This window comes from Plodia interpunctella, chromosome 14 (genome assembly GCF_027563975.2).
Source record: "Plodia interpunctella isolate USDA-ARS_2022_Savannah chromosome 14, ilPloInte3.2, whole genome shotgun sequence".
Taxonomy (NCBI): domain Eukaryota; kingdom Metazoa; phylum Arthropoda; class Insecta; order Lepidoptera; family Pyralidae; genus Plodia; species Plodia interpunctella.
Window position 1 is genome coordinate 2,223,323 of NC_071307.1, and position 23,773 is coordinate 2,247,095.

General features: G+C 35.2%; 4 protein-coding genes and 1 non-coding gene across 5 annotated transcripts in view; 2 read left to right on the forward strand and 3 right to left on the reverse strand.

Moving 5' to 3' along the window:
• Window positions 1-499: 499 nt before the first annotated feature.
• Window positions 500-1,237, reverse strand: LOC128675410 (uncharacterized protein). Its single transcript, XM_053754811.1, has 2 exons — window positions 912-1,237; window positions 500-700 (listed from the first exon to the last, which is right to left on the reverse strand). The coding sequence occupies exons 1-2, from the start codon at window positions 1,235-1,237 to the stop codon at window positions 565-567; spliced, it is 462 nt and encodes a 153-aa protein (XP_053610786.1). The 3' UTR covers window positions 500-564.
• On the reverse strand, window positions 1,011-4,077 carry Tfb5 (Transcription factor B5). The gene is made up of 2 exons (XM_053754813.2): window positions 3,935-4,077; window positions 1,011-1,432 (listed from the first exon to the last, which is right to left on the reverse strand). Exons 1-2 carry the CDS (start codon window positions 3,967-3,969, stop codon window positions 1,246-1,248), a joined length of 222 nt encoding a protein of 73 aa, XP_053610788.1. The 5' UTR covers window positions 3,970-4,077; the 3' UTR covers window positions 1,011-1,245.
• Window positions 1,403-3,331, forward strand: LOC128675409 (meiotic nuclear division protein 1 homolog). Its single transcript, XM_053754810.1, has 5 exons — window positions 1,403-1,529; window positions 1,788-1,924; window positions 2,151-2,256; window positions 2,617-2,763; window positions 3,194-3,331. Exons 1-5 carry the CDS (start codon window positions 1,440-1,442, stop codon window positions 3,329-3,331), a joined length of 618 nt encoding a protein of 205 aa, XP_053610785.1. The 5' UTR covers window positions 1,403-1,439.
• A 787-nt stretch (window positions 4,078-4,864) lies between the features above and the next one.
• Window positions 4,865-23,773, reverse strand: part of LOC128675514 (neuropeptide CCHamide-1 receptor-like) — an 85,647-nt gene continuing 66,738 nt past the window's right edge. Inside the window, exons 4-9 of the mRNA XM_053754972.1 lie at window positions 16,758-16,888; window positions 15,062-15,250; window positions 14,519-14,622; window positions 13,985-14,122; window positions 7,738-7,854; window positions 4,865-6,679 (exon numbers count right to left, since the gene is read on the reverse strand). Coding sequence (XP_053610947.1) covers window positions 6,619-6,679; window positions 7,738-7,854; window positions 13,985-14,122; window positions 14,519-14,622; window positions 15,062-15,250; window positions 16,758-16,888 — 740 coding nt within the window. The 3' untranslated portion in view covers window positions 4,865-6,618. The remainder of the gene's footprint in view (window positions 6,680-7,737; window positions 7,855-13,984; window positions 14,123-14,518; window positions 14,623-15,061; window positions 15,251-16,757; window positions 16,889-23,773) is intronic.
• Window positions 7,260-7,375, forward strand: LOC128675691 (U5 spliceosomal RNA). The gene has a single exon (XR_008405325.1). It is a non-coding gene; the product is annotated as a U5 spliceosomal RNA (small nuclear RNA).

Here is a 23,773-nt window from a genome sequence, read left to right on the forward strand (position 1 = left end):
TGATATAGTTTATCAACAGTAGATAATCATAGGTAATATTCGATAATGTATCAAGAATTTGGTATCTAGTAGGTATGATACTCAAAAATATCTGTTATAATAAATTCCCTTCGTTTTTGATGCCAGCTCCACAGTCCACACTGTAACCGAACTCAGACACATGCCGAATGCGTGAACATTACGTAGTTAGTATGAGTGCTTTTATTTACAGTAATGTATACCAAATCCGCTAAAGTTTGGCAAACGACGTTTGTTCTTACATTATTATTTGTTCGACAACAGAGTGTGGAGCCGGCATGAGATGGTTTAATATATATATCACGTCATCTAGTGACATATGAATGCACTAGAGTAAAATGGACCAAAGTATGACGGCCTCTAGTGTCAAGTGGAGGTACTAAACAGCGCCATCTACCATCAAGTAGTAAACATACATTTCCAGTTCATATGTTCATCGCTCTAAATGGCGGGAAGTGTTTGAAAGTGCAAATCAAACATATTATTTTGCTGGATTTGACTTTATTCGAAGTTTTCAAGTAAGTAAATTATTAAACTGAATTAAATTCATGCAGTCCATTTTAAACACCGTGTATCCAAATGAGTACCTAGACATCTAACGCTACAATATCTCGCTCCACAAGGTATGCATGTATAATTCGAGGGAAATCCACAAACAGCACAAAAATGTCGATCGGGAAATCTGAAACACAGAGAAAATATGAATATACATGCACATAGACTGGTTAAATACATAAACTCAAGTTAACTGTCAAGATTTAATTGAAAATTTTATGAAGTATCATTTGTTTAACTATATACCAAATCTTACACACTTTTACATCCTTATGTCCATAAACCACAATAAATAAATAAAAGCGAATTACAAACAAATAACACTAAAGCTGAATTACCTTGATGGTGGTGCCTGAGCTGACAAATAATTCGGAGGATCAGGTCTAAAACTGGCATCCTCCTCTACAAGTTGCGCAAATGTTTTCCTAAATCTCATCTTGTAATACTCTGCACTCTTCGCCTTCTTCTTCCTCGTTGGTTTTTCATTAGAATCTGCAAACTTGGGGACTTTTTTTGACATGACAAGATCTGCATGTGGGTCATCATGGAAGTTGTCTTGTTCCAAGGCTTCAACAGCCTTTCTGGCGCGTCTTTTTCTTGCTGCATCATCAAGGACCCTTCTCTTCTCCGCTTCTTTCACCCTTCCAGACTCCCTTGCTGACATTTTTGTGATTACAATCCTTTATCATGAACTGGAATACTTAATTGGTCCATTAAATCATCCACTCTTGCTTGTAAGGTTTCTACTATATCTGCTTGTATGAATAGATGTGTATCATCCAGGTCTTGCAGGATAAATTTTCTGCCGAGGGCATTCGTCTCGTCCAGGTGGAGAAGGAACTGTTTCATCGCCGGATCACTGGAAAATGTCCAAGAAACGAGGGCTTAGTGCTGATGAGAAGAAAACCAGGATGCTCGAGATTTTTCATCAGAGCAAGGATTTCTTTCAATTAAAGGTACAGCTAAACTTTCTTGTTAGTGATTTTATATATTATGTATTTATATTTAAAGTTGAGATATAGTTCTTGGAGAAATAGAATAACAAATATGTTGAATTGTATATTATGTATTTATATTTAAAGTTGAGATATAGTTCTTGCAGAAATATAATAACAAATCTATTTTCAACAGAAAGTCATCATAATATTTAAATAATATAACTAGTAAAGTAAATAATATGGGATTACTTGTTTGTTTAATAAAATTATAAACAGGAATTAGAGAAGATAGCACCTAAAGAAAAAGGTATAACAATGCAATCAGTGAAAGAGGTAGTACAGAGCCTAGTGGATGACCATCTGGTTGATTCTGAGAAAATTGGAACTTCAATATATTTTTGGTCATTTCCAAGGTAAGCTGTTTTACTATAAGTACATGTAATTGTTTCATAAATAAATATATTTGGTTTAGTCTGTTAGAATAATATTGTCAACTTCTAGAAATAATTGAATACTTTTGAATTAGAATTGAATTAGTCCTTCAGTCAAATTAGTGGTAAAAATACATAAAATGCTATCTACTACTATAGCACAGGCTTAAAAAATAATGAGTAAGTTTGTATTTTATTCTGGTTACAGCAAAGCTATAACCGCCAAGAAACGAAAACTGAATGAACTACAGAATGAGCTGGACGATTGCAATAAGAAGCTGAAAAGGACTGAAGATGCTATTGCTACTGAATCTGTATGTGAAATAACTATATAAGTAGTATAAAACAAAGTCGCTTCCAGCTGTCTGTACCTATGTATGCTTAGATTTTTAAAATTACGCAACAGATTTTGATGCAGGGTTTTTTATTAGGTTGAAGTTCAAGATGAAGTTTTAGGTGTATAATTTATTATTATGATTTTACCCAAACTGTGAAAGTTTAGGGTGTATGGTTAGTTACAATTAACACATTTGAAGACGAAAGAGGGCATATATCTAAAATCGATTCTTTATTATTATATTTTTGATTATGGAATAATCTCTTCTGTTAAAGTCACCAACAACGTGACTATACCATCAAATTGTTAGTTTATCATTAATGTATCCTATTTAAAGGTCGGGCGTGAGAACAATGCAGACAGGGCTGCCACTTTAGCTGAGCTGGATGAGGTTGTGAAACAAGAGGAAAGTCTCAAGAAAGAGCTCCAAAAGTACAGGGATTGTGACCCCGAGTACATCTCTCAGTTGAAGATTGATACAGAGGTATTTTGGCTTGACTTTACTGATTACTAGCTGTGCTTTGAGGCTTCATTCCTGTTGGAATTTTGGTATAAAAGTATGTTATGGCCTAGAAGGCCCTAGTCAAGACAGCCACAGCTACTGGTGGTTGCAACCTTCAGATATGATGTACTACTTTCACTAGAACCCATCCCATAGTTTTTGTGTTATAAAGTAAAAAATACTTTTACAATATTTTAATTAAGGTACTTAAATATAATTCATTTTAACATATGACTGGTAAGTCATATGTTAAAATATATTAGTATGGATAAAATCTTATTTCAAAATTGTTGGTATAAATATTACAACAAGTTTAGCTACCCCATGATTGTTCAAGACTAAGCCCAAGTGAATAAGTTGTTTGTTTGTGCTATTACAAATAAATAGGAATTTATAATGTTAACTTTTTCAGAACCTGAAAATGGCAATAAACAGGTGGACCGAGAATATTTACATCCTAAAATCCTATATCAAGAATAATTTTCAAATGGACAATAATGTGATTGACCAAAGCTTTGGAATACCTCAGGATTTGGATTACATTGAATAATACCAAAGCTCCATAATAAATGAAATTGGAGAATTCTAAACTTCTTTGTGTTAGTCTGTTTTTACTATTTATTTGGGTATGTTAATTGACAACGTCACAGCTTATAGAATTTCTAACCTATTATAATTCTTAGTAATAATCACAGTCTTTCTCAACCTCATCAAGGCTAAATCATCGTTTGGCTAAACAATGGAGCCATAAAATTAAAAAGTGAAGTGAAGTGAATGTCGCAGCTTAAATTATATTCATAGTCGTATTCTTTATGGCTGAGAGCCGTGGTCGTTACGTCAAAAACACACAACAACTTTCTTGGCATTAGTAATGGAGTGGTTTGCCATTGCCTTCTCCATTTCATAGAGAAGTGTGTTTCAACCAGTGTGTAGGTTTCCTCACGATGTTTTCCTTCACCGTGCAAAGAAAGTGGTGGTCGATGAAAACTACTAGGTATAACGAGTCAGATTGGTATACAATACACCGACTGGTGGCACGAGTAGGATTCGAACCTGGGGCCTTTTAATCCACCATCTATATTTTAAATTATAAAGTAAGTTAAATAAAATTGCACCATGCTTGCATTGTTGGAGGTAAATTAAAGTTGTTTACCATTCGACGAGCACTCCTTTCATAACATTCACCATGTTGCATTATTGTACTGTACGATGTTGTCTTGATAATTCGATACTCAGAATGTACGTTTGATGCTACTTAATCTTAGAACGTAGAATAAAACTGGAATCCGTAATATATAATTGCGTTGCAAACAAAGCGAGCGTATATTACTTCGTGCTATACTACATTCGAAACGAAGGAAATCAATCATTCATTCAATCAATGACATGTAACACGTCTTGCTTGTCTAAGTATGACATTGACAACTCTCTGAAAACTGAACAGCAAAACAATGTTGCCAGCTAATATATTTTGATGTGTTACCACACTAATGTTAGATGGCAGTAAAAAATATATGCTCTAGATAAAAAATACCTATTCATTCAGTTCTTAATTCTGTGGATTCCATTTAAAAAAATATAAAAGAAAACTGAACCATCGTAAAAACTAAAATTATAATACAACAACAATTAATTAAAAAGTCATCAGAAGATATATATTCTCTATATGTATAAGTATATATGTTTATTTCTAATTTTATAAGGGCTTTCGAAAACTCATCAAAATAAAAATTTGCCATCTACCCTATTCTTATCGTATCGTATAGTGTGTACAGTTGAAGGGTGTGTTCGTTTACACCATTTTTTTTTCATTATATATAGAATGTTTTTTCATTATATATATAAAGTACTCTGTGGTTTACACTTCACACTTTGAAGACCGAACCTGCTTTACAAAAACGGAAGAAAATTCTTCTATACCTTCCAGATACCTATTCGAGTATATTACACATACCTGGATATACTAGGGTAACTAATACATATTTAGTTACTCTGAGTAGGATACTTTTCCAAAATTCCTATCGCGTCGCGCAGGCAATGTGAAATAATAAAAGGTCATTTAATTCGAATTCATTTACTCGAAGTCACATTACATTACATACCTATGTAATTTATTTATTTTCTTTAATTAGGCTTAGATTACATAAAGCAGTATAGAAATTAGGCTTAGAAAGGATAGGATAATTACTTACGATAGACATTTTGATTAACTTTTCCCAAATACTAAATAAGATACTACTTAAATTTACAAAAATAAATACATATGTATTTTATTTCCATTAGTATAACGTGAAAATAATATTATTTTAATCACATTCAATATAATTTAAATTAAAATATCAGTAGTGAGGAACAGATTTAATTATCTTAAATTAATTTAGGTATTTAATTGTAATTGATTCTGTATTTATTCACATCTTAAAGAGATTGCTCCCGTCTATACTTATGTAGACAATTTTTTTACTGAATTGTAAGTTATTCAATTTTAACTCGTTTTTCTACCAAATATTAGTCGCTAAAATCTTTTATTATTATTTACAAAACATAATAACATCACCACAATGTTTCATATAAGTTTTCAATATTTACAATAACCAATTTTATAACAATAGAGTACTTGTTACGCTTATATCATTAGTTTGGTACAATATTTTAATTGTAATTTCTTGTGTTTATTTACAATAATATTAATCAATTAATTCCTAAAAAAGTTAAAGAATAAAAGTATGTTTGGTCTCGTTCTGTCAATGTATATTGTAAAGTGCGACAGTGACAAAACATACTTTAGCTTAAATTATACTTTAACATTTTTATAAATATCAGGGTAGATCTAACGTAGATCTAGTTTTAAAATCTGACATTCCACGTGCAAAGGTTATTTTGTATGCGTTTTTATTTTCCATCTGAATAGTTTAGTGAGTGAGTAGCAGTTTATAGAAATATGCGTACAAAATGTAAGTACCTAACTAAAAATTGTGGAACGTCAAATATTTTCTAATTTCATCATCAACCATTAATTGTACCCATTGCAGGAGCACTGGCACTGGCCTAGTATTAATACACTTAAATTTTTAATAATTATTAACTTAATAAGTATATTCCAAATGAACGATAAACCAAACAAAAGCGATCCCATTCCGATATAATAATGTTCAACAAATGGCTGTCATTAATATGGCTATTGTATGTAGGGTGAAACAATAATCAAAGTGAAAGTGACAGCCCTGCAACTTAGCATGCAACAGTAGCTGCATTGAAGTTATCAAAGTTCAGTTATGTACGATTAAGTTAAAATTGAAAAAAATAGGCAATTTGCAATTAATTTGACCAATAATTCACAAGAAAATAAATAACTCTTCCAATCAATTAGACCTACCTACTTACTATAAAGCTATGTCCACAATTCCACAACGAGCCATCTTATTATTTCTATCAGTTTTAACAGATAGTTGACTCTGTATGGATATACCTACATAGCATAAAAGGGAAAGGTCTGAATAATCCATAGTGTCACATTAAAATATTCATAAAAAACGAGGCTGTAAACTTTTGAATTTGAGAAATTAGGAATCGTTCATTATTGACACGTCTAATAAAAAGTTCACAACCAGTTTAACTACAATGGAACGCACTCGTATTATCCGGCGGTAGGAAGAAACTCTCAGTGCTGCTAACGTCCTTATCCAGGTTAGTTTCCTTAATATTATTGACGCCATTTTCTCGCTCACAACATTTCGGGAACGGCGCCATGTGATTAGTTTTGTAGAGGGCGCCCTTGCTGTAGTTTTCTTTAGAGCGCTCGAGGTTATTGTTGGCCATGTGGCCGGAGCCCCTTCCTCAGAGCTTCGAAGACCCGTTGTTTAGAAGTCTGATGCTGCTGTCGCGGCCGACGCTTGTTCTGTAAAGATATCGACTAATTGTAAACTAAAAATTGAACAGTGCATTATTATGTTTTCAAGAAAATCAATTTGACAAATTAGTCTTTAATTTAGGCTACTTGACTGGTTATAAAAAAACTGGGCATAATTAGGTTATCTAATAAATGAATACAATAATTAAATGTCTGTTTAATTGGTCAGTTTTATTAATTAAGTACGGGATTTAGAATATTATCGTTCTCATTAGAATTAATTATATTATATATTAGATTGTATCTGATTTGACTAGTTGGGGATATAAAGCTAAACAATGTGTTCCAATTAGGCCCTCACGTTCATTGAATGGCCAATCATACCTAAACAACATATACGTGGAGTATGTTCAAATGATTTGTCCAAGTTAAATGTTATTTTTATCTCTTTCGCATGTAAAATATAAGATGGTATGTGAAATAGCGTTCTAATAATAGGTCTAAAAGTGCAGTGAAATTGTTGCCATGTTATATCACTAGATGGCGCTGTTGTGTTTACTTAAATGCTGTATCGCGCTATAGAGATTTTTATGCGATGAGTGGGGTCAAATGAACGTCATATCCACGCTATCTCTGGTTTCCCTTCAACACGCATAAATCTTTCGCCTTTTACTAAAGATTTCCGTGGAGGGGAACACTCAAATGAGTCTTAATTATTTTTGACGGCTTTGCTTCGGCAAAGCCACGTAAATTCTTGAGAATTGAATAAGCAGTTATTTTATCATTCAAAAAGCATAAAATGTTGAATCCATGTTTTTAACGTGTCCTGTCGTGTCATATGAAATGCAGAAGTCAATTGAATGACAAACCTTATTACTGCCTAAAGAGTAATATTGTTTATTACATCACTATATAGTAGAAAACAGTCGCTTCCTGCTGTCGGTCTAACCCGATGTATGTATAAATCTTTAAAACTACGCAACAGATTTTGATGCGGATTTTTTAAATAGATAGAGCGATTCAAAAGTGTATAGGAAATAATTTATCCGGAACGGGCCATGATCCTCACTTCCTCGACTTGAATACGACTATAACAAGATGCTTACGTTCTAGGCACCATGCTAATGTTAGTTTTTCTGCAGCTGGAATTAAGTCGCCGCGATGTGGATATGGACAGAGATCCTCTGTTGGCATGAGTAGATCCGCCTCGGCATAGCAGGTACCTGAAACGAAATCATGAGGGTACATATACCACAGAATATATAAGAACATTACATGGAATGTCTCATCTGCTTCAATGTAATGTTATTATCTATAACATAGACCACAGATATGAGAACATCAATGTAATGTTCTCATTTCGAAGCTTTATTTGTTGTTTAATTTTCATTTACCTTCATACCTAGATTAATTAATTAATATAATAATATAGTAATGAGATATAATTGTATGTAAATATGTACGTTTTCCCTGAAATATTAATTTACCCTTACTATTTGTGGGATAATCTAAGATTAATGAAAATAAATTGGACAGTCTGTATCCGCGTAATAAAAATAAAAATAAATTACACGTGGATCTTCTGCGGTAGATTTCATGAAGTACTTTATTTTTTTCCGGATAGAATGAGTAAAAAAAGCCGCAGTAACCTGAATAAATAAACTCGTAAATAGTATAATGTTTGAAACCGCAGAACGTTTTTGAAATAAAATAAATATGTTTGCTAAAATTAGACTGTGACACTACCTCCTTAGGTATGGTGGTACCATGGATAAAAAAAAGTACCTACTTCGTATATGAAATTAACAAATTAGTATTGTTTTATCGTCCGGAAATATAATTCAAAATGTTGTAAATTGTAACCTCTGTTGTGAGTATAAATACTCTTTTCTTATTCTCTTAAGAAAAAAATAAATAATAAAGAAAAAAATTTTGTCTGAGCTACAAGACGTTATCAGCACGAACGTAAAGGAAATTTATAAATATTTATTTTCAATTACGTGACATTATAAATAGAAGAAGAATGTCACGTGAAAGTGGAGATGCTATGAGCACAGCGAAGTCTACTTCGTTTCTGCCATCCCTTTGTTTGAAAAACAAAGATGGGTATCCCATCTGGAAGTTCAAAATGAGAAACTATTTAATGCATGAGGATTTGTGGGTGACAATAGATGGATATCCGACGGGTGACCAGACCCCTGCCTCAGCGAAAGCAAGAAATGATTCAAAAGCTTTAGCAAAGATTTGCTTAACAGTAGACGGTGCAGCTGTCACTCACGTCAGATGTGCGAAAACTGCTGCCGAAGCGTGGAATTCCTTGCAGAAAGCTTATGAAGATAAGGGAATGGGACGAAGATTAGCTCTAGAACGGAAACTGTACAGATTAAATCTATCAGACTTTAGTAATTTGGAACTGTACATTAATGCAGTAATGTCAACTGCTCAGGATCTGGCGGATATTGATAAAGTCATAGAGGACACGTCGATAGCAGCTATTCTTTTAGGGGGTCTCACGCCAAAATACGAACCCCTCATTATGGCTCTCGAAAATAGTAATGTCGAAGTTACAACTGACTTAGTGAAGACAAAACTGTTGAATGAAATGTCAAAGGATGCAGCTACCTCTGTAGACTCCGTATTTCATGCCAAGAAGGTGAAGCCTAAGTCTAAGAAAAAGGAAGTTATATGTTACGACTGCAAAGTACCTGGACATAAACGGCCAGACTGTCCGATGAGAAATAAGAAGATAAAAAGCAATGCGGTGAATATTAGTGACACCACATTTACAGCCCTCAACTCTACTTCTAATTACTCAATTACGGACAAATGGTATGTAGATTCAGGATGTTCTAGACATATGACCTCTAGACGTAACTGGTTTACAAATTTAAAGATCTTGGATAATTGTAGTGTTACTGTCGCAAATGGAGAACAGATCAAATGCTGTGGCATTGGAGATATTTCCATAAAAACACCTGGAAACATGGTCAATCGGATCAGTGATGTTGCTTTTGTACCAGACTTAAAAGCAAATTTACTTTCTGTGAAAAAGGCTATTGATAAAGGTTTTACTTGTGTTTTTGATAATAATGGATGTACTTTTTATAAATCTAAAACTTTTCGTTTTACAGGTGATTCTGTTATTCATGCGTCGCCCTGTGGTGGACTATACGTTTTAGATGGCATGGTAAATGTTCCCAAAAATTTGGCAGACAATAATTTAACACAAGATGTACACTCTGACTGTCAGAATACGAGTAGTTTTAAACTCTGGCACAAGAGGTTAGGACACTTGTGTCGCATAGGCATGAACCAACTGAAGAATCACGAGGTAGGCGTAAAGTTTACATTAGTAGATAAAAATAGTTGCATCGCTTGCGTGGAAGGAAAACAGGCTAGAAAACCTTTCAAGAAAGTAGCTAAGAATAGAGCTACTTCTCCTCTGGACTTGGTACATATGGACCTTTTAGGTCCTGTGTCTACCACCTCTTTTCAAGGAAATAGGTATATGTTAACAATAGTAGATGATTATACTAGAAAGGTATTTGTGTTTTTCACTTCTTCCAAGACTGAGGTTAAAAATAAGTTTATGTTATTTCAAACCTTTGCTGAAAATCAATTAGATAAGAAAATTAAAGCTGTTAGGACGGACGGTGGTAAGGAGTTCGTGAATAAGGAGTTTGTTGATTACCTTGCTTCGAAAGGTATACAAATTCAAACATCGGCTCCATATAGCCCTCAAGAACTTGGCGTAGCTGAACGAACACATCGCTCAATAACTGAAAAGGCGAGGACGTTGTTAGCTGAGAGCTCACTACCTAAAGTATACTGGGAAGATGCTTTCCAAGTGGCCGTTTACTTGAAAAATAGGTCCCCTCATCGAGCCTTAGGTGGACAAATTCCCTATGACAAATGGTGTGGTCATAAAAGTGATTTAACTCATCTAAGAGTATTTGGATGTAGAGCACTTGTCCACATTCCACCGTGTCAAAGGAAGAAACTAGACGTAAAGGCAAAGGAAGCTATATTTGTTGGTTATTCTGAAAATCCCAATACTTATATCTTTAGGGATCCAGCTAACCCACGAAAAGTGATTACGTCCAGAGATGCAAATTTTTTCGAAGATTGCTTTACAGGGTTGAAGCAGAGGCAAGCTGACACTGTGCTGGAACCTACCGAATCCATATTACTTTTTGAGGAAAAGGAAGCTGAGCGTGAAGACTGCCAATTCTTTGATTGTGTCGAAAGTACCGAACCTACGGCTGGCCCATCTTCAGGAATAAATCTAGAAAGCGCTGAAGAGTCAGAAACTTTGAAAGAGCAGCAGAGACTTTCTAGTGCTAATGAAGAGTCAGCAACATTGGAGCAAGAAGAGTTAATCTCTGAGCAGCGGTACCCGTCACGAAATAGGAAACCACCTGATTTCTTATCCTACAATGTATCATCGGTTGATACTAATGAACCTGTGACATATTATGAAGCTACTCAATCGGATGACGCCAATAAATGGCATCATGCAATGGCTGATGAGTATGAATCTTTAATTAAACTTCACACGTGGGATTTAGTCGATAGGCCTAATCAAAGGGTAATACCATGTAAATGGGTTTATAAGATCAAGAAGGATTCTCATGGAAATATCACAAAGTACAAAGCTAGACTGGTCGTTAAAGGTTTTCATCAAGTAAAAGGTGTAAACTATGACGAAACGTTTGCGCCAGTAATTCGTCATTCTTCTCTCCGCACCTTATTTGCATTAGCTGCGGAAATGGGATTGAGGATGAAGCATTTAGACGTGGATACAGCATTCCTAAACGGAGATCTCGAAGAGGAGGTTTTTATGGAACAACCTCTTGGTTTCTTAGAAGAAGGTAAAGAAAACAAGGTTTGTTTGTTGAGAAAATCTCTTTACGGCCTTAAACAGGCACCACGAGCATGGAACAAAAAGTTAAACGACACACTTGTAAAAATTGGTTTTATAGGAACTCCTTCAGAACCATGCGTGTTCAAAAAACTTTTTGGACAAGAAGTCGTCATTCTTGGTATATTTGTTGATGATATTATAGTTTTTTATGATTCAGAATTGACATTTGACATTGTCAAGAAAGATCTATCAAGATATTTTTCACTAAAAGATCTCGGATTTTTAAAATATTACTTAGGATTAGAAGTTAAATATGAGTCCGAGGGTATAAAAATTAATCAAAGCCATTACATATCATCCCTTCTTGAAAAATTTAATATGAGCCAGTGTAAAGCAGTAGATACTCCATTAGTAAAGAAGGACATGAAACAGAGAACTGACGATAATATTGGTGAGTCTTATCCATATCAAAATCTAATAGGTTGCCTTATGTTTTTGATGGTCAACTCACGACCTGACATAGCGTATGCTACAAGTTATTTAAGTCAGTTCAATACATGTTATACTAAAGAACACTGGATTGCTGCAAAGAGGGTCCTACAGTACCTGAAGGGTACTATAAATCATTCTTTGATCTATAGAAAAACTGGAAAGCCATTAAAAGGATTCTGTGATGCTGACTGGGCGAACTGTCCAATCGACAGAAAATCTTATACTGGGTACATTTTTCAGTTAAGTGGAAGTCCTGTATCCTGGGAGTCGAAGAAGCAACCTACAGTTGCCCTTTCATCGACCGAAGCAGAATACATGGCACTAACGTCAGCTACAAAGGAAGCATGTTATTTACGCCGTTTTATATATGAAATAACAGGTAAATATTCTTCAGTTGTCCTCAGTTCTGACAGTCAGAGTGCCATGAATTTAGTTAAGAACCCCGTACACCACAACAGGACGAAACATATAGACACTAAATTTCATTTTATTAGAGAAAAGGTGTCTAATAATATTGTAAATTTAAACTACATCAAAAGTAGTGAATTGGCTGCAGATGTCCTTACAAAGCCCTTAGGGCCTATTGCACACAAACGGTGCATAGTCTGGTTAGGACTTGGAAGTTAATTATTATTATTTATTTTTTGTATACAACTTCGATTAAGTGAGGGTGTTGTAAATTGTAACCTCTGTTGTGAGTATAAATACTCTTTTCTTATTCTCTTAAGAAAAAAATAAATAATAAAGAAAAAAATTTTGTCTGAGCTACAAGACAAAATACAGAAAATTTCTCGCAGGATTATGTAGCTATATATCAAAATTGTAAATCGAAGCATTTTTATACATTTTAATATGGATAAGGAAGTCGCACCACGTGGCCAGAGTGATGATATGAGTAAGACGAATAAAAATGTTTGATTTTTCTGTGGTCTGTGGTATTCATGGCTGTATGGGCTTCTCCCTTTGCCTTTCCATATGGATAAACTAAACTAAAATAGGTTTGTGGCATTGTTATGATACGTGGCAGATACCTATATGACAGACAGAAGAGACAAGTTACAAGAGAACTGAAAGTTCACATTTAAATAAAAACACATTATTCATGGGCCCGCGTCCTTAGTCCTTCCACAGTTTTATTTTAGTTAGATGTGGTCCAGGGTCACCCCGCATGAAATAGTGATCCTGATGCCCTAAAGTCTAGCCAAACAACGATTCCATTAAAGTTTTCCACTTCACTCGCTGTATTTGTTGTCCTGACCACTAGCCAATTGTTACATTCATTCTACCCACTTAATGAATGTGCGTCACTCCATGGATTTAATAAGTACTTCGTAGTACCTACTAATTCCATGGCATCATTTTTCTTATCAAATAATAGTTGAAAGAAAGAAATAAAAATTTTATTTGCATAAAGACATTTGCATATTACATATAGTTGGGGGAGAATTTTAGAGTAGATTCGAAATCACTCTTTCTCTTTCTCATCAGACCGTTTTCTCGGTCTAGCCTTATTACAAATCAGTATTACCTATTTTTAAACTTAGACCTACTTTTTAATGACCCATGTAGCTTCTTGTAGAGGCTGGCTGATACAATACAAAGACAGGGTTGACGCAGTATGAACATCAGAAGCTTTGCTACAGCAATTAGATCCTTAATAATGCTACTTCACATTTTTGATTAGCATTACCTACCTATTAAGCGTTTTCTGAAGATATCGCTGGTACAAGACAAGAAATTGATTGATTTATTCCTATAATATACATTAGGGTTGACAATCCAAAATTTACTTCAGGAATTTGATCTTTATTACTAAAAAATTAATTCACATTTTTGTTTAACATTACCTATCGTTTTCTGAAGATATCGCTGGGACAAGACAAGGCATTGATTGATTTGTTCCTATATTATACATTAGGGTTGACAAACCAAGATTTACTTCAGGAATTAGATCTTTATTAATAAAGAAATTAATCCACATTTTTGTTTAACATTACCTATTGAAGTGCTTCCTAAAGATACCGCTGGTACAATACAGGGCGATAGGGTTGACGCAGCTGTTGAGGAAGGACAAACAGAAGCCCACAATGCGGAGTCCGTGCCACCACCCATTATAGTCTTCTTCCGCTGTGGGACTGAAAAAAATTTAAAAGCTTGCTTTTAGAGTACTTCGCACCAGGGTGACATTCTCAACCGTCTCCCGTAGGAATTTTAGGATAAAAAGTAATCATTAACTTATATTTACACGTTATTCCAAAATACCCACGCGACCTGAGCTCCAACTAGACGTTTAATAAGGAAGTGAGCAATGAGGACATACTTATTAATGACTAGATGTTGCTCGGGGATTCGCTCCTGTGGGCATTTTGAAATAAAATATAGCCTATAGCAATCTTGCATAATGTACCTTTCTAATGGTGAAAGAATTTTTGGAATCGGTTCGGTAGTTTCGAAGATTAACCCGCCTCAAACATTAAAAACTCATAAACACGTACATCTTTACAATATCAGTATAGATGAAAAATACTAACCAGTAGTAGAACCACATCATGAAGACGTGTGAGGGCAGGAAGCACGCAGCGAACACGAGCACGAACGCTAGTACTGTCAGCGCCACTTTCCTTCTGGCCCTCATCTGGATTTAAAAAATTAGGATACGGTTCATAAAATTAAACAAATTGTAAAAAGATTCGAATCCTACTCGTGCCACTAGATGGCGGTTGATAGCTGTAGATAAATGTCAGATGACTTACCAAAATTTAACATAGGCTACCAGTCATTAACAGTAAGACACTCGATAAGAAAGAAGTGCGTATATTATGGCATTTTTTAACAAGAACTTCATTATAGCTTTGTAGGTACATATTCACTTTATCTAATAAATACAATATATTTCCAGGGAGGGGCTACTTATAGAACAGGTTCCTACAGGAATCTATTTCAGGAACTAGTCTCCTTACAAGGGTGAATAGTCATCATTTATTTGTCTAGTTGTTAAAAATCTACCTATAAGACCACTCTTGTAATGAGAAAATAAACGTTTATTTTATTTTCTATTGTTTTCTAGAAGATACCTGTCGTTGGGTCCCCTGCATTTCCCCTGGCATGTTTTGCGTGCTGAGCACCAGATGGCGCGCCATCAAGACATAGAATAGCGCGATCACAGCCAGCGGAAGTGAGTAGTATACCAGGAACCTTATCAGAACCATCGTGGGCGGGTACTTCTCCCCCCAGTCCACTGGGTAAGGGTAGCAGACTAGAAACTGTAACAAAAAAGTATACAACATTAGACAAAGTAAAAACTTGATAAAAGTTCGCTTTGGTTACACAGTGAAACAATTTTATTTAGGGCTTAGTGCGGGTTTGCATTTCACTTCTCATTATCGAATCGATTCGAAGTGATTGGTTAATCACATGGCAGTGTGATTGTCGTTGCGTCAAAATGGTGCAATGTTATTGGTTCGCAGGGTTTCACTTCGAATGGTGGGATATAAAGACCAAAACCCGTACTTAGCCTTCAGGTTTTGTTCGTTCTGTCGTTGGCATTAAAACGGAGAGTAATTGGCAAAGTTTTACTGAGAGTGTGCATTTTCATACACACAACAACTACTTTCGTCGTAAATTGGATTGCAACGGTGTATGCAAACTCGCATACGATGTTGACGTTTATTTGAAGACTAACAAAAGTACCAGAACCGTTAGCAAACATCCTACAAAATATAATTTTCATATTACCTACATATTGTAACGTATGAAATTGCAGCTGTCCTTCGCCCGGAAAAATATGGTAAAAAAATCAAAATTGGTTTATAGTCAAGCCCCATTGCTCAGTTGCGCTCCGTAATTTTGACGTCCGTGGACACACAACGGAGAATAACACTGAAATTGAATGAAGTTTCCACGTATACATACCTGGAAACTTCATACAATCTCTGTGTTGTTGGTGTTGTCGTCAACACACATCAGTGTCAAAATAGAAAATAACGCAGTTACGTGCTGCGCCGCTGCATCGGAGCAAGACTGAGCAATATGGTTATGGCTCTTAGTTGTAAAAGGTGTTTTAATATTGCAGCAACAGAAATCTGTGAAAATTTCAACTGTCTATCACGGTTCACCAGAAAAAACCTGGTGACAGACGGACAGACAAACGGATAGTGGAGTTTTTAGTAATAAGGTTCTGTTTTGTTTGCTAAAATCATATGGAACACTAAAATCAACGCGAGGAAATCTGCACAGCGTTCAAGCTGACTGTTTAGTACACCAGTGTGGAATAGGTATTACAGAAGACTAGCTGCGCTGCGGCGCTTTGCTCCCTTAACAATTTTAGGATAAAAAGTGCCCTATGTGTTATGCCAGGTATATACTACCCGTGCGCCGCTGTCCCTATCCTCTGCGGCCGAAATAAGACGGAGAGCCGCTGCCTCCGGTCTGCTTCCAGACTGAAAGGCATGCGGCTCACCTGGTTGGTGCCGCATGGCAACGCCGGGGGTCGTCGTGGTAGAATGTACGCGATCCCATGGCGCCCTCACTAACGGCATGTGCGGAAACGCCGCAGGGGGGTTTAGTGGGTAGTCCGGGCACTCGGCCCGGGAGTCCCACACTCAGTGCGTAAATGCATTCCCCCCTGCGTAAACAAAAAAAAATAAAAAAAAAGGTATATACCACCCGTGTACCAAAAGAGTAACAACATACACACATTCATCCTCACAAACTCTAGCATTTATAAATAGGATAGAATATTTATAGGATTATTTTATCTAACAAACATACCTGCGTGGTAGGGTTGACGACAAAGGTCCGCACGTATGAGCCCATGTAAGCAGGCGTGGCCAGTATACCGGCCAGTATCCAGATGCCGATAGCTGTCGCCACAGTGAGTCGGGTGGCGCGCTTGCTGCCTCCTGAAAAATAAAATTCTTATCATCTAAACTTCAAGATACATACAGGATAACATCGTGAGGACACTGTGCGCTGGTTGACAGTTTAGTGTGTCTAGATTTACTCGCCACTAGATGCGGTAGGTAGTCGTAGAAGTCATGTTGTAAAATCTGACGAAACAGAAGAGCCTTTGAGAAGAATTCTCAATTTATAGATCTTACTCCAGCTCCACACTGTCGCCGAAATCAGACACATGCCGACCTGAATGCGTGAACATTGCGTAGTTAGTATGAGTGGTTTTATTTACCGCAATGAAAAATCAACAATGCGTATACTGAATCCACCAAAGTTTGACGAACTGTTTGGCGATAGTGTGGTTGGCATTATGTATTTTACATTTAAATGGCGGCAGAAGCATCTGGCACATTGTACTATGTCTTGTTTTTACTTCCAGATGCAAGTCGTATCAAAGTTACATGTCGATATCTAGTATCGACTTCGTATCGACTTTTAAATAATCGTGGCTGTGTAACCAATTGCTTCACCTATTTTCTTGTACTTTCGGTAAACTAATCGAATAAGTAGCTCGCAGTATCAACTAATCGATTTATTGTGTTTGTAATAGATTAATGGATGTTTGAACTTTGAGTATTTGAGTGTTTGGGTATTGGGGCTAGTAAAGACTTATGTTTGATTTGCAGTGGAGTACGCAAATCAAACCAGTCGGTAGATGTTTGTGTTATTAATTTCATCCGACCTATATATAGTTACAATTCGATTATTTTGGTTAAAATGTCCTTTTTGGCATCTTGTAACTCTATTTTAAAGCAGTTATCTTCAACCGATTGTGCTGAAATTTTGTACGCAAGTTTCAAATTGAAATTCAAAATTCTTTATTCAGTTTAGGATGATGATGAAGTGATGTATACTTATTGACGTTAAAAAAATTACTTAAACTAAGTCTACTGCCGCAGGTGAAGAAGAAGCGGCGCAACAAACTTCACCGCAGCCATTTCTCCAAGGACATTAACAACTATAAGTCTTATGTTTAGTTTAGATAACAATGCATTATTATCATAAGCATGACAAGATGGAGCACCCAGTATTTCCGACAATAGTAAAAGCTTGTGCTAAATATCAGTTTTGTAAAAAATTCTAGCTATTTGTGGAGTTTACTAATAATATAATCCACTTAAAGTGGGATAAGGGTATGCGGATAATGAGATACGAGATATAATCCGCCATATTGATTTTATAATAACGTCATGTATCGTATTTTATGTAACGAATCTAATGATACTCACACATCATTATCTGATATGACATTTAAGGAAAATAGTGGAATAAAACTCATAAACAAACATGAAACCTGAAAATATAAAGCTCCTTTTTTGGGCAGTTGTGTATAAAGTTGTGAAAAACTAGTGATATAACTTATACACTGCCAAAACACTTACAAGAAGGTAAATATAATAAATTTGACGCTAAAAAGATCATACGCGTAAGATTTCCGAAGAAAATAAAGGCACTCTTTGAAATATATCAGATTACACATTTTCAGTGAAGCCCGGAGAAGTCCGGAAATTTCTAATACTCTTTTGATATTAGCCGAAAATTAGTTCGGAATGATGTCGCTCTTATCGAAGGAAAATGTGATTCCGTGCAGTTTCTTTATTATGAGTGTTTACACGACTGCTGAAAGGAGGGTTATTGGTTCTTGTATCTTCAAAATAAAGGAAACGAAAAAGAAAAAGGCATGTTATTATTTTTTTAGTTTTTGTCTACGTTTCAGGTAGATTGTTTCTTGGAATATTTAAATATCACAGCTAGCTAAACCCTTTATAAACACAACACTTGTCGGGGCAAAACTACGGACCGCAAAAGAAGATAAAATTGTGATGGCATGCGAAAGAGGGGATATGACAACCAAGGTTGAAAAAATTCGTGCTATTTGGAGAAGGCGTAAGAACGCGGTCTCTTTCTAGCTGAAGAAACAAATGGAAACGCGTTCAGATAAGAGAAAAATGTACGAACAGTAGATCTATGATAGGATAACATTAAATTACTACCCCATTACTATCGGGATCCTCAAAGATCAAGCGTTAACTTTATCGTGTTTATCAGAATGTAGTCAACACGTGATTCAAGTCATTGCATTTTAACCTTTACTACCACAGCATAAGATCCATATAATAAACGAGTATCAATAGGAGGCTTTCAAAGCAAAGCTACAATTAACTGTTTATCTGTGAAGTGTGAGCGTGTCTCACGTATCCTTCTAAACTTTGAACCTTAATTAGGTTTGATGCCGTCATTTAGACAAAATGGCTATACTTTGCGTTTTTCAAAAAGGTTTCCGCATGCACTAGGTTTCCTTTTTGCTCTTGAGCACTCCACATTCAGTACAGATACAGACTTTTTATACTACATATAGTATAAAAAAGTCGCTTCCCGCTGTCTGTCCGGTCCTATGCTTGCTTAGGATTTTACTAAGGATTTTGATGCGGGTTTTTTGAATAGATAAAGTTATTCAAGAGCAAGGTTTTGGTGTTTAATTTACACTTATTTATATTCTTATTTAAATTATTTACTCAAGCGAAGCCGGGATGGATTGCTAGTTTACAATTACAATAAGGAACAATTACAATAAGGAAGAGGCGAAGCGGTGGTAGCGTAATGGTTAAGAGATGCCTTTGGATCGAAAGGTCCCAGGTTCGAATCCAACTCGTGCCACATTAGTTTATATACCAATCTCAATATAAATTGTGTAGGTATGTTGGTTATTTTATTCGCACTTTGCCAGTTTATTTTCATTTCAAATCACCAGTTCAATCATCCACCATCAGACAGATTTCGTTATTGCAACGTAAAACACTCAAGCACAATAAATATTTATCTTTTGTAGAGTGAAATTCTCGGATTTACGTTCCGAATTCATTGATTGTACGTATTGTAACTTGAGTGAACTCAATATATTCTTCGCATTTTTTCACGTGTTTGAAGCCATTTTATTGAATGAATAATCTTTGTTGTATAGTACACCTTTTAATCAAAAAGGACTGATGGAAATCGGCGGGAAATCCACATTAGGTATGGGGGAATTGATTATATTACGAAGTAGTATTTTATAAAAATCATATCTCTTATATCTATTATATTTCTCTTCGCTACATGCTTTTGTTGTCGTCAGAGCGAGATCTTATTGCATTCAATGCGTGACAAAAAAATCATGTACGTGCAGTAAATCGTTGCGGAGTTTCCTCGGTGGTAGTCGATTTTGGTTGCACGGCCATAAACTATTATAAGCATTGTCATGGAAACTGATGCGTAAGCACCTACTCTCTCTTTTAACTCATTCAAACTTGCCGGAAAATTGCGTTGGTTTTTAAAAAGCTACCCTGTATTGTATAGTGAACAAAGGAATTATCTTTGGCCGCACTTCATAATAGTAAATAAAAATGAACTGAAAAAATGAACTGAACCAATAAAATGAAAATACCAAGTAATAAAAATGTTTTATACATTTTAAACTGTATCGCCGCATTAAACTATACGACTATTATTTAGAAATGTGTCAAAACATCAAATATTGTTTTTGTTCTCTTAGGGTGGGTTGCACAAGTCACTTTGAATTTTAACCTGCGCCTTACCAGCGTTTAGAGAACACGGGGTACTTTGCGTTCCTGCGCAGGTTAAAGTTAACGTCGAAGGTTAAGGTTAGAGTTTACTGACGCAACCCACTCTTAACAATTCTCTGTCGCTTCAAAGTTTTAGTGATGTTTTTGTTATTTATTCTATTTTAAACATAAATTATAAGCTCCGTTGAACTAGACATTTTCACAAAGCTTTTGATTTTTAGCGATCTTTTTTATACAGATGGTTTTAGTCTTGTTTTTTGTCATAAAGACCGCGTAAAATTGCAGAAGACGAGTGTTTTGTGGAAATGACATAAATCGAGTATTTTATAAAAGCATTTAAGTGTAATGGTAGGGTCGCACTTATCACGAATCTTATCGCTATAAGCTGTGCGACGCGCGTGGGTTTACGACCGGGCGTAAACTGGGGGTAAACGATCTGCCCGGCGTAAAACTATCTCTGTGCTTAGTGGCTAATTGCGAATTGTTGCGTATCCTTTTGATTTCACAGCAAGCAAACAAGATTTCATGGGAGCGCGGCAAAACATAACGACAAATTATGAATGAATGAAATTCCAACCAAAGTAATGAAAATCATATCTCTGCTTGAGAGAAAACCATATCTCTCTCTGATTTCATCACTATTGATCCGAACACACATCCGATCTTAACCACAAAGTTGTTAAATCAACAGCTTGCACCGAACTGCAGATAACTGTGCATAACAATAAATAATGTTATGACTTGGCAATTGGCCGAATTATATGTGCAGTCAACAGCATTAACCTACCAAAATTCATTGTAAACTCGCCGTTATTACCGCGCCATAAAGGTTCATGCAGGGTAACTTAATGTGCTGTTGACTGTACACGAAGATAATCGAAATGGATTGGCAATCTCTGACTACTATTAATCAGCTTCATTGAATTAACTTTGTGAGATGATCCATACTTATATTGTAAATGTGAATGTGTTTGTTTATTTATCCTATTTTCAAGTCAAAACGGAGCATTGGGTTCAGGTAATTTTTGGTGTAGAGATTTTTGCAGAGCTAAAAAATTAAATACGATACGTTTTGCGGGCAACATGTTGGTCGAAATAATTTAGCTTTTAAACAAAGGTACAGGAATTTCTACAATACCGAATATAAAAATTTGATAGAATTTAACTTGTCCTCTTTAATATCGTCGCAAAAAAATTACACTTACCTAACTTAAGCATTATATTTAAGTTATTTTTGGATGTATACATATAATTTTTATGTAATTCTGAAATTCCACGAATAGAAAATTAGGATGCTGAAATTTTGCGCAACTTTTATCAAGCCATAATCCGATATCTAAGGATTTCTATATTAGCAGCAGAGATCTAGGATAAATATAGGTACATAATATTTAATAAGAACTATACCGTAAGTGCCTACAATACTACGTATAGCAAATATACTTTTCTTGATGTCTGAATTTCGTTTATTTTTTCAAGAAAGTCGTGCAAAATGTTGTATTTGCTGGTTGAATGGGAAATTCGGTAACGTTGAGACTACTGTGTGAATATAAGAGTGAGCGATTGTGTAAAGGTAACACGTAACTTCAGTATTTACTAAGATGAAAAGGTATCTATCAATCTAGTATTTTCTAAGTATTTACGTTTACAAATGTTAACAATAGATAAATAATGTTCATCTTACAGCAAAAAATGTTTATATATTATAAAGTTAAACAGGGAAAAAATAACAGTTATTCGATAAAATTATTGTGATTGTGGAAAACTAATACCGGTGCTAGGAGTACAGTATAATGAACATGTGTTACGGGTCACCAGCAGGTCTACCATCAACTTATACGGAACAATATTCAAATGCAGTATAGTTTAATTATGGAACTTGAATCGCATTGGTATTAAAAATCAACTTGATGGTATGAATTTGCGATGCAGGTCAGTTTAGGCCCTGTACTGGATCGCATTAAGAGATGATAACAAGCTCTCAGGACCCACCGTTCTCATCAATATTAACACAAGTAAATCGTTAAAAAAGGCATAGAACATACCATTCGTTTAAAATTCTCAGGTTAATTATTTAAGCTGACTTCACGACGTGTAACAGGAAACTCATGGCCGGATAAGAGAGACAGAGGGAGATAGTTAGATTATGAAACATAACCATAGAGTAAAGATTACGAGGTGAGCTGAGACATTATGAACGCGGTATGCGGATGCTTACAATTAATTAAAATTTGATGGAGCTTAACAGAACTCGAGAAAGGTTTAATGAACTCATTGGTAAAATAATACATTGTGGTGTTTGGGATCATATGATCTTCGCTTTATAAAATGCCAGATATAATTAATATACACTGTCGGAAATTTTAATTTTTTATCATTTACAACTATTATTAGTATTATTTATTGCAACCCATAAAATTCTTTGAAAATAGGTTCGACCACGACATAAAGTTCCATGCAAGGTGACTTGATACGGGTAGAATATGATCTAGAATACAAAATAGACTTTTATCTGGAATTCGTCACAGGCAAGCATAGGATTGGCGACCAGCTTTTGCATTTTGAACTTGCAAATATTTAACCACATCGCCCCGAACTTTTGGAACGTAAAATTCGGATATATTCCTCAAGACCTACTTTCTACCTTTCATTCTAAATCACAGACGGTTCGCGGTTAAATCTTATTGTCTCTTGCAAGATTTTCGGCAAGTTATCAGTTTTTCGTTTTACATTATCCTATGTTTACTTTGACTCAGATTTCATGTCTAATTAATAATGTATACAACTATACATATAATGTAATCTATATATAATATATATATATATAACTCTTGCATTACTGAGTGACTGACTGACAGACAACTCACAGCCGAAACTACTGGGCGTAGGAAGCTGAAATTTGGTGTGTAGGTTCCTAGGACAGTATAGGGGATCAAGAAGGAATTTCCTGAAATTTCCACGTGAAACGGAGTTTTACTCACATACGAAGTTGTGGGCAAAACCTAGTAATATAATAAAACTCTGTACATGTAGGAGATATTAAAAAGTATTAATTATCAAAAGTGTTTATGGGACTAATAGAAGCCAATGTTTGTTCACACATCACTCAAAAACTACTAGATAGAAATTGATGCGAATTTTACAGTTATATAGCAAAAGGGATAACTTAAAATCTGGTATAGGTTTCATGGTGATACGTTGCTCAGAACTCGAAATATTGACAAAAATAATTTATGAGCGGACGCACACAATGACTAACTAGTATTGTTT

What these genes read in the sequence shown, in the direction of transcription:
- LOC128675410 (XM_053754811.1), bottom strand. Translation starts at nt 1,237, where the DNA reads ATGTCAGCAAGGGAGTCTGGAAGGGTGAAAGAAGCGGAGAAGAGAAGG. An exon ending in GCTCAGGCACCACCATCAAG is followed by an intron (nt 701 to 911) that starts GTAATTCAGCTT and finishes TCTGTGTTTCAG; the next exon opens with ATTTCCCGATCGACATTTTT.
- LOC128675409 (XM_053754810.1), top strand. Translation starts at nt 1,440, where the DNA reads ATGTCCAAGAAACGAGGGCTTAGTGCTGATGAGAAGAAAACCAGGATG. An exon ending in AGGATTTCTTTCAATTAAAG is followed by an intron (nt 1,530 to 1,787) that starts GTACAGCTAAAC and finishes AATTATAAACAG; the next exon opens with GAATTAGAGAAGATAGCACC. An exon ending in AGTTGAAGATTGATACAGAG is followed by an intron (nt 2,764 to 3,193) that starts GTATTTTGGCTT and finishes TAACTTTTTCAG; the next exon opens with AACCTGAAAATGGCAATAAA.
- Tfb5 (XM_053754813.2), bottom strand. Translation starts at nt 3,969, where the DNA reads ATGGTGAATGTTATGAAAGGAGTGCTCGTCGAATG. An exon ending in AAAGGAGTGCTCGTCGAATG is followed by an intron (nt 1,433 to 3,934) that starts GTAAACAACTTT and finishes GACATTTTCCAG; the next exon opens with TGATCCGGCGATGAAACAGT.